This window comes from Centruroides sculpturatus, unplaced genomic scaffold (genome assembly GCF_000671375.1).
Source record: "Centruroides sculpturatus isolate CEXI.00-Female unplaced genomic scaffold, Cexi_2.0 scaffold10, whole genome shotgun sequence".
In the NCBI taxonomy this organism is placed as follows: Eukaryota; Metazoa; Arthropoda; class Arachnida; order Scorpiones; family Buthidae; genus Centruroides; species Centruroides sculpturatus.
Window position 1 is genome coordinate 964,030 of NW_019384396.1, and position 10,170 is coordinate 974,199.

The 10,170-nt window shown below is 30.9% G+C and overlaps 2 protein-coding genes across 2 annotated transcripts in view; one reads left to right on the forward strand and one right to left on the reverse strand.

Moving 5' to 3' along the window:
* Positions 1–935: 935 nt before the first annotated feature.
* Positions 936–5,037, reverse strand: LOC111618417 (estradiol 17-beta-dehydrogenase 8-like). The gene has a single exon (XM_023359954.1). The coding sequence runs from the start codon at positions 4,863–4,865 to the stop codon at positions 4,419–4,421; it is 447 nt and encodes a 148-aa protein (XP_023215722.1). The 5' UTR covers positions 4,866–5,037; the 3' UTR covers positions 936–4,418.
* Positions 5,038–6,063: 1,026 nt separating this feature from the next.
* LOC111618419 (myeloid leukemia factor 2-like) overlaps positions 6,064–10,170 on the forward strand; it is a 17,150-nt gene continuing 13,043 nt past the window's right edge. The window contains exon 1 of the mRNA XM_023359956.1: positions 6,064–6,282. Coding sequence (XP_023215724.1) covers positions 6,126–6,282 — 157 coding nt within the window. The 5' untranslated portion in view covers positions 6,064–6,125. The remainder of the gene's footprint in view (positions 6,283–10,170) is intronic.

The following is a 10,170-nucleotide window of genomic DNA, read 5'->3' on the forward strand; positions in this document are numbered from 1 at the left end:
CTTGGGCTACTCCAATATTTTTTTTGTTGGTGTGTGCGTTTTAGCTGGCAGCACTGGCACTTTTGCATGGTGTTTTTCTGAGGACTGTGTGTGGTGCTGAATTGAACGTTTTTGATACTAGACCAACTTCTAAAGTATATTTTTTTTGGTTTTTATATTTTTCAATATATTTATTTTGCTTGTACAAAATCAAAAAATAATTTTTAACGATACAATAGTCACGATTATTATTTTAAAAAGTTTTCTTTAGGCTTAACATTGATGAAAATTCAACGCAAAGTGACACTCAATGGAGAAAAATTTCAACATGGGATAGGTTAATATATTTTTTCGTAAATAATCGGTTATCCGAAAAATAAGTTATCCGAACAACCCCAGTCCCCAATTGATTCGGATAAACGACGCTCTACTGTAATGTTAACTTTACATTCCAAAGATAAAATTTTTTTCTTGTTTGATGCAGAAGAATCAGTTTTACTTTGCTTGGATGATATAGTATAGTCTCTCAAGTCTCCATAGATATAACAAACACAAGAATAAATAACACAAAATAAATTGTAGCTATATGTTGATTCCACGCGACACATTCGAACATGTACGCTGAACAATAGTGGGGGGGAGTGAGTAATCAAAAGTTGTGTGGCGCTCATATTAAAGAGGAATCGACGAGATTTGAAAAAAATCACGTAACTCCGGGTTCACGTAAGTCGGGGTAGCATAAGTTGAGGCATTACTGTAGTCTACTTCTTTTCTTGTCACAAATTAAACTAGAGGTGCTGAAATTGGGCAAGGGCGGCCAAATATCTAGCGGGCAGGCGGCTAACAGCCCAGAACTGGTCCTAGATAGAATTGGATGCGTTATATGTGTAGCATCCACCCAAGGTCCTAGGCTNATAACTGCATTAATTCCAAGGATGCGATTAATATCTCTAATGCTTGGAAACTATTATGAACGCTAAGATCCCATTTAATCCAGATCTCCACCGTTTTTTATATGTGTGTGTAAAAAATATATTGATATATTCTTTTGTTTGTATACACTATATTTAGTGCGCACGTGCACTATGAATCACTATACGCAACTGTTCATACGTTCTAAAAAAGTTTAAATCTTCAAGCACAGCTGCTATTCAAATCTCAGAAATTTTAACCTGAAGAAGACCGGAAATAACGGTCGAAAACGTTTGTAGTAGTTTTAAATATTTTACTGGTTATTTAAAGGTTGTTGGGAGTTTATTAAAGAATTATACATAAAAAACTGGCACACCAAACTGGAACTGTATATTAAACAAACTGAAAACAAGATAGAACTGTTTTTTCTGTTTTATGCATTCTTTCCTGATGAGGGCCTCTGAAAGACAGCCGAAAACATTTGAACATTAAAATTTATTTGTTCATTATATGCTGGAATTTGCACTTAGGTGTCAAGTTGTTTGTTTAATAAAGAATTTCAGAACTTCCTGAAACATAAAGGGATTAGGCATGAGAAAACAGCCTGCTAAACACCACAATAAAATGGCATTGCGAAAAGAAGAGAATGCCAGGGTCAATCCCATTTCCATTAATGTTCATTAATGGAAATGGAATTGACCCGGCATTCTCTCAATCCTGCTTGGAGTAGCCAAGCAGGATTGAGAGAATGCTTTCAGGCAGAGGCTGTATATACTGCATCATATATTAGAAATAGATATCCATCAAAGAGCCTGGAAGATGACATACTCTTCAAGTTATGGACTGGTAGAATGCCAACAATCAAATATTTTGATCCACCAAATGCATATTTATAGACTATTCTAGTGAAACAAAAGCATATTATCTATGGAACATAAAGACAAAAAGAGTTATAACAAACAGAAATGTCAAATTTATCAACAAATTCCCAAACAACGCAAGGGACAATACCAAAATGACTGAAGATGACAAATCCCATGGAAGAGAAAGACTTGATATTAAAGAAGCAAAATTAGATATCCTTGAATCTACTAAGGAACAATTACAACCTGAAGAAAATACTTCATCCAAAAGTGAGACAAAAACAAAATGAACAAAAGTGAAAACAAGCAGAATAATGAACTGGTAAGAGCAAGTGGAAGGCCACAAATCACTCAAACAGGACAGAGGGGGAGACCAGAAAGGAATGTAGAATGAAAACCATAGACAAATCTGCCACAACTGGTAAAAAGATAGTCAAGGCGCCTTTGATATATAAAGAAGCCATGGAATCAAATGATTCAGCCAGATGGCTGGCTGCCATGGAAGAAGAAGTGGAGTACCTGAGAAAACATAAGGTATGGAACTTAACAGAATTGACAGAAGGGACAACAATTATCAAATGTAAGTGGGTCTATAAAGTTAAGGAAAACATCACTTACAGAACAATACAAATAAAGTACATGGATACTAACAAGTAAGAGCAACACTTCTGATCAACCGTAAACACATAACTAGCAAAGAGATCACTAAGTGAAGATAGAGCAGTGTTTCCCAACCTTTTTTGTGCTATACCCCACCTAAGCCTTTCTAATATTCTTATGCCTCCCTAACATATACAGTGGCTATACGGTTAACTTAGACTCTGAATGAGTCCATTTTTGAATTGCCCCCTTAACAATCCAATTGCCCTACATTGGGAAACACTGAGACAGAGTCTCTTCTTTGAGGGGGAATTGTTAGGGAATGCTAAACTAAAGCAAGTGTTGATATCGCAAGCTGTGTATGAACTGGCAACACACATGAAAGACTGCTCGAAACAAGAAGAAACCTGTTTCTAGTTGCCCGCCAAGTTATTGATGTGTGAACAAGTGCATGTATAGTCATAGATTAGAATAAAGTTTAATTCTAAGTTAAAGGACTGCCTCATCATTGTTCTAACACTGTTAATTCAAACAATAATTTATTTAAACATTAATTTGAAAAAAATTTAACTAAGTTTAATTTAAACTCTTTTACATATTTACTAAAAAAATGTTTTAATAAATTTTACTATCTAATATCACATATATACACACCACACAGTAAAATCTTAAATCAGTAAAAAAAAAGATCTCAACTTTAAATTAGGGTTTCAAGTTAAGGAGTTTAAAGTTTAATGCCCAATTTTCTCAAATTTTTCAGAGGTACTATCAAGCTGTTTGTTAGGAATCTGTTCATAGAATGACTACAAAATTGCATACAGTTTATGGTACTTTTGAGGGTGTTGTCAAGATGCTCTTGTGTCCCAATCAGAATGTGAGTAACATACTGTAAAACAATGTCAATGCAAGGTTGTAATGGCCTGATATTATGTTCAACAAGGAGCTGCAGTGTTTGTTTATCTTAACTGTCTGTATTTACACAGAATATAAGGAAAAATGAAGATAACAGGATTTATCAAAGCAGTGTTTTTCAACGTTTTCTATCTCACAGCCTACTTGAATCTATAATTAAATTTCCATGGAAAATATCACATGATTTGAAGTTGTGTTTGTAAACATTCTACCACCATATTACTTGCCCCTTAACCTAATTTTTTTTTCCTATATTTTTTGTGAATTAAATAGAACAGTATTGTTCCTTAAAATAACAGCAGGTTACAACAATGGTTATTTAAATTAATAATTTTCATTTACATAAATAAAGTAATTAACATTAAGTCTTAATATGCATTTAAAGGTGGTATGATAGTTGCCTTTAGAAACCACCCAATGTCCTGCTATTTATAATTTGAATTAAATATGGACAATTATAGATACATTTTAAATTGAAAGAAAATTTCATTTAAATGAAATAACCCGGTATTATATATTCATAAGCAAAATTATATGTGCATATCTTTTACTACATTATGTATATGTTTGTTTATTATAACAATGAAAAACTAATATAATCAATTTAGAGGTTTTAATTTTGTTATTTACACTTGTTTATTGTTCTTTGGATTTCTTTAGAAAATAATTTATTTAATAACTTTCAAAAATTTTTGCTGCAAACCAGTTGAAAATCACTGTATCAAAGGGTAGAGGGTACAAAGGAAAATAGGTTTGAGTTAAAAGTACTGGCAATCTCGACTCAATGAGATCATATTGTATGGAAACCCTATATACTAGCTTGGGACTTGTTGACTAATTCAAGTTAACACACTTCAACTTAATAAGGTTTTACTATATATGCTGTAATTCTCATATCTATTGCAATTTTCTAATATTTCAAGTAAAATTTATCATATTATTTTTAATTATATTTAATAGTTAATTTTTCATTTTACATCTCAAAATAGAATATCTCATATTTATGAATACTATAAATTAGTATAATGATTTCATATTTTTATTATCTAAATTTTCTAAAATTGGTAAGAAAACTCTTTAGTATCAAAATTTTTGCCATAATTCCATATTTAAAGCAAATCATCTACGGATGATATTTTCAAATAAACATAGCTACATATATAATCCTCCTGATACTTGAATTATTTCTCCTGTAATATAAGAACTTTTACAAGAAGCTAGAAAAGCACAAACATCAGCAATTTCTTCAGGTTTTCCTTTCCGTCTGAGTGGTGTCTGTTTTAAAATATTATCCATCACTTTCTCTGGAACAGTTGATACCATGGGAGTGTCAATAAAACCAGGCATAACAGCATTGCATCGAATTCCGTATCTAGCCAACTCTTTAGCTGCCGATTTTGTAAGAGCTTCAACGCCAGCCTTTGATGCGGCATAATTGCATTGTCCCATATTTCCTACTTTACCTACAACACTGGATATATTAACTATACAGCCATTTGTTACTTTTTCCTGGATCATGAGTTTACTTGCTGCTTGCATAACTAAATATGTACCTTTTAGATTAACTTTAATAACATCATCAAACATTTGTTCTGTCATATCTATCAAAAATGAATCTCTTGTAATTCCAGCACAATTCACTACTACATCAGGAGTAGAAGAAAATTTGGAATTAATTTTCAAAAACAAATTCTGTACAGAGTCTGATTGAGTTACGTTAACTGTTTCTGCTTGATGTTTATCACCTGTAATTAAAAATATATATCAATTAGAAAACAATAGATTGAAATAAACTTTAATTTAAAAAGTATTTTTTTTAATGAAAACACACAAATATACCTAAAACCAGTAAAAGGAGTAAAATTATTTATTGATACAAACATTTTCACCCATTTCTAATGAACATCACTGATGAATACTGAACAGAACAATGTTAAACAATCAAATACATTTAAATATAAAGTTCTGTTTGGTGTTTGTTAAGATATACCTGATGATGATTGTTAGAAACAGCCAAAAACAGTTGTATCATTAAATAATTTTATTCTTTTTATTAGTTTTGGGTATATTTGTGCGTGCTTTCATTACATATTAAATTTACTTCTTCAAAAATTGGTTGTAAGTATTTTTTATTTCCCTACATAGAATAAAAAGCATATTTACACTTTATTCCATACTGCTTTTTATTTATTTATTTTTTTTATTAATTATTTAACCAATTTATTAATTTATTGTATGTAACATTACATGCAAACTTTAAATTTCATAAGATTTGGGATAACACTGTATACATTGTGTTCATTTCAAATGTTACAGTGGGCTGAAGTTGGTCCAAATAAAGGTAAAAAGTGTATAGTATAGGGTAAACTTGCCTAATTCGTACTTGCGCCTAATTTGTACTTCGCTTATATCTCGACTCCGGTAATAGTTATTAGTGTCTCTAGTAGCAAAAAAAGTAAATAACAATCGGTCATACTACCATTTGACAGACAACACGCTGTTACTCTGCTCCTGACAAAAATATTGAAAAGGAAAGTTTTTTCAACTTTTTCTGTAATATTTTTGCACATTTCACAAGAAATTTCTTCAAATTGGATCGTGTGTAAGTTTTTTAACTATCTGTGATGTATTAGTGCGTATTTTTGTGATTTTATCTGAAGTGATGAAACATGCATATCTGTTGTCAAATTTTTTGGCGACTAATGTAAAGTTTGTTCGACTCTTGCGCCTGTTTCATACTCGAGGCATGTTCTTAAAATGTACTGGTATGATTTAGGAAAACCATTTTAGATGGATGTCACAATAAGCTATTACTGATTTTAATCAATAAGTCGGAGGAAATCTTAATTACCGAATATAATGTCGCTCTTTCATTCGATGATGAGAGATTTTGACAATGATCCTTTTTTCAGAGGTCCAATGGAGAGCATGAGACAGATGGAATCGATGATGGATGCCATGATGTCTCCTTTTGGAGGAATGTTTGGTGAAATTCCACAGCTAGATTATGGAAATGGTGTGTCAAGACAAAATAGAAATAGTTTAATGCCATTTGGATTTGGTCATAGTCTATTTCCATCCATGAATAGCATGTTTAGTAATTTTGATCGTTTATCTCAAGATCCAAATTGTCATAGTTATTCTTCCTCTTCTGTAATGACTTTCACAACAGATGAACATGGTAGGCCCCAAGTATATCAGGCTTCTTCATCAAAAAGAACAGGACCTGGTGGAGTAAGTGAAACTCGTAGAAGTGTACAGGATACCAGAACAGGTGTTCAGAAGATGGCCATAGGTCATCATCTTCAGGATCAGGGACATGTCATAGAGAAATCCCGAAATAGATATATGGGTGAAGAAGATGAATGCCAAGAATATATTAACATTGAAGAAGAAGAAGCTGAATCTTTTAATCGAGAATGGGAAGATAGAGCTTCAAGTAAACTTATTTTTTTTCTAAGTTTCTGATTTGAAAAATAACCGCAAAAGTTCAAAACAAATTAAAACTTAATTGTATTTACTTTTAGAACAACATGTCAAAAAGAAAATATAATTCTTGGAGTACAGAAAATATGAAAGAAGCAATTAAAAAATATAATGACGGGACCTTATAATTTAACGAAGTTTGTAGTGTATATAATGTACCGAAATTGACATTTAGACGACAGTTACAAGGACTGAATACACATCAAAGAATAGACTAGATAGGTCATTTTTTCAAATCACTACAACTGATTTTAATGCTGCTTGCGCTTCGTGGATGCAAACCATCCTGGTTCCTTAATAAAGCATATCCTTGAGCCGTTTGTATAGACACAGGCATGCATGGCTTCGAATCTTGTGGATTGTGGCCTCGCAATCGCTTTAAGATCGGGGATGAGGAATATGTTGTTCTTGACAAAGATGCTAATCTAAGTGAATCGGCAGAAGTCTCCAAGATCTGGCAACTGAAAGGCAGCAAGAACAAACAGATACTTTAACGTGTGTGGCACAATCCAATCAGACTACTGAGCAAGAACAGACTGAAGAAATTGAGTACCCACAACTTCCTGAGGTACCGACAATTCACCCTTTGGAAAAACAGCAAGATCAATGTCTACAAGAGAAAGCGAAGGAATATTCTTTAGGTATGAAAGTAAACATTTCTAATACAGAGACAGTTCGAGCGACATTTGAAATAATATCTTCACTACGTGGTATTCTTGAAATTGCAAGAAGAAAAACGTATCAAGGAATCTTGGTGCAAAGAAAAGCAAAACTACTAAAATATCACAAAAGGAGAATAAAAAAAACAGGAAAATGAGAATAACAGTTGGTACTGTAAATTATGCCAAGAAGACGTAAAAGAAAATATGATGAAATGCACACAATGTGAGATATAGGTACATGAACTTTGTGCAGGAACCAATAAAAAAACAACAGATTACAGCTGCGATGACTGCCAAAAATTGGCGAAGACCATCTGCCGAATTTGTTAAGAGTTAATATACACACATATTAATACATTATTGATAAAGATTTTTATTCTTAAGACTGAAAACCAATGATAGGATCTCAAAGTACGATTTAAGAATATATCAGTACGATTTAAAATGAATGTTCTTAAATCGTACTTTTTTAGTGTTTTTTTAAATTGTTTATTTCTCAGAAGTTTATAAGATTTATGCTATATTTTATTATAGTAGTAATAAAATGTTTCCCAAATAAAAGTTACTTAAAATAAAAAATAACTTGTGTTTATTAATTTCGATAATATGATGGTTTTTCCTTAAGGGGTACGAATTAGGCAAGTTTCCCCTAATAAAATATGTAAATATATATAATATAATATAATAAAATATGTAAATAATGTTAATTTAAATAAAAGGATGGTACTGGATGCATGCTGGGATAAGATAGCATGGTATAAAACACCAACAAGTAAGCTGATGTAATTCCACTGATGAGGCCTGTACTAAAGGCAAAATGCACTTGGAAAAAGTTTTGAAGGTTAAATAAATTTATTTATTTGTGAATATTTTATAGTTGTCATGTCTTGTTCCTCAAAGTTGGTTGAGTCCAAGTATTTTAACTCGAGGAAAAAATTTTTTATATTTTATACTTTTTAAAAATTTTTCTTCTATACCAAATTTTATATATAAATTTTTACTTAATGGATATTCAAATAAATCTCTCTCCCTTATATACATGGTTTATTTTAAAAATATAAAAATTATTTTAATAAACTTAATTTTAACCACAAAATTAAAAAATAGGATTAATGTAAAATGTGATGATCCAGAAAAAAATAAATAATTTAAATATTCTAGTAGTAGTTTATAGGCTAAATTGTATTTGTAGAGAAAATTAAGTAGTTCAAATGTTGCATTAACTAGAATAATAATTTTTATATTACTAATGATTGCCGGAATTGAGTTAAATCCTGGACCTTTTCCTCGATCTCCTCCAATATCAAGTCAAGCAGTTATGCAAAAAAGGGGACGAGGGAGACCACGTAAAGAGCATACAAGGGATATAGAAGAAAATACTCAGACAAGCGAAATGTCAGGAGAGGAATACTTATTTGAGGAACATTCCAAGAGCACTACAGATATCTCGAGGTATGCTACTATAAAAGACTATTTCGAACCGGAAGAAGATTTATCAACAAAGACTACTGAACCTGAATACTCAATTAAATCGGTCTATGAATTGATCCAAGACAAATTTGAAAGATTGAACTTCGAGATCCGGTCCCTGAAAGCTGAAATGAACAAAATGAACGAAGAAAATTTAAAGCTCAAGGAAGAGTTAAAAGATATGTGTAAAAAAATACGTTCATTAGAAGAAAGAACAGATTCGTACAGTAAGCTAAAAGGTATGGTGGACTTTGAAATTGATAAAATGTTAAACGAGAGAACTAAGAAGAATCTAATTATATTTAATTTTCCATTTAAAACCTCGGAATATGCAGAAGAATTTAAAAAATTTATAAAAGAAAATTTAGAGCTTAATGGTATAGATATCGAAGGTCTTATTCAAATAGGAAATAGAAGAAATAATCAAGTAATTAAGGTTATGACCGAATCGGTTAAAGATAGAAATTTAATTCTTAATAAATTTTGGACCACAAGATCGAAAATGACCGACGAAAAGGAAAAAATAATAATTTCAACGGACTTGTGTTTTAGATCTAGGATTAGGAGAAAATTATTATTAAAAACGATCAAACTAGAGAAATCGCATGATAACAGGATAAAAATTATAGATGATTACTTTTTTAAAAATAATATAATGTACACGTATGATTTGAATAACAGAGAAATAATTCAGTTAAATCATTTTTTAGACACAAATATATTACAAGATCAGTTAAAATAAATCAAAATTTAAAAACAATGCAGGAAAAAAGGAGAATGGCTAAAGATATGGAAAATAAATACAGAAAAATGAGTGAAGATAATTGGATAGTTATAGATAATGAATTGAATGAGAAAAAGGTAGAAAATTCAAAAAAAGAAAAAAATAATGTGACGATAAATTTTTCGAATATTCAACGATTAAGAGGAAAATTATTCAAAACCTCGATGAGAAAATTTCTGGAATCAAACGAAATTATTGAATTTTTAGAAACCTGGATTATAAAATTTAGTGAAATGGAAATAAAATATCTAGAACAAGACAATAACATAATAATTAGTAATGCTCAACGCAAAAATAAGTTTGGACGTGCATCATGTGGAATTCTGTTATTGATAAAGAAAAAATTAGGTGAAATATTTCTACAATATACAACAGATTATGTTATTGCAGTCATAATAAAATTAGATAATAAAATAAAAATGAGATGGTATTATACATACTTGGGAGTAATAGGAATATATATACCACCTTCTATAGAGAAGAAACCAATTCTAAATGAAGT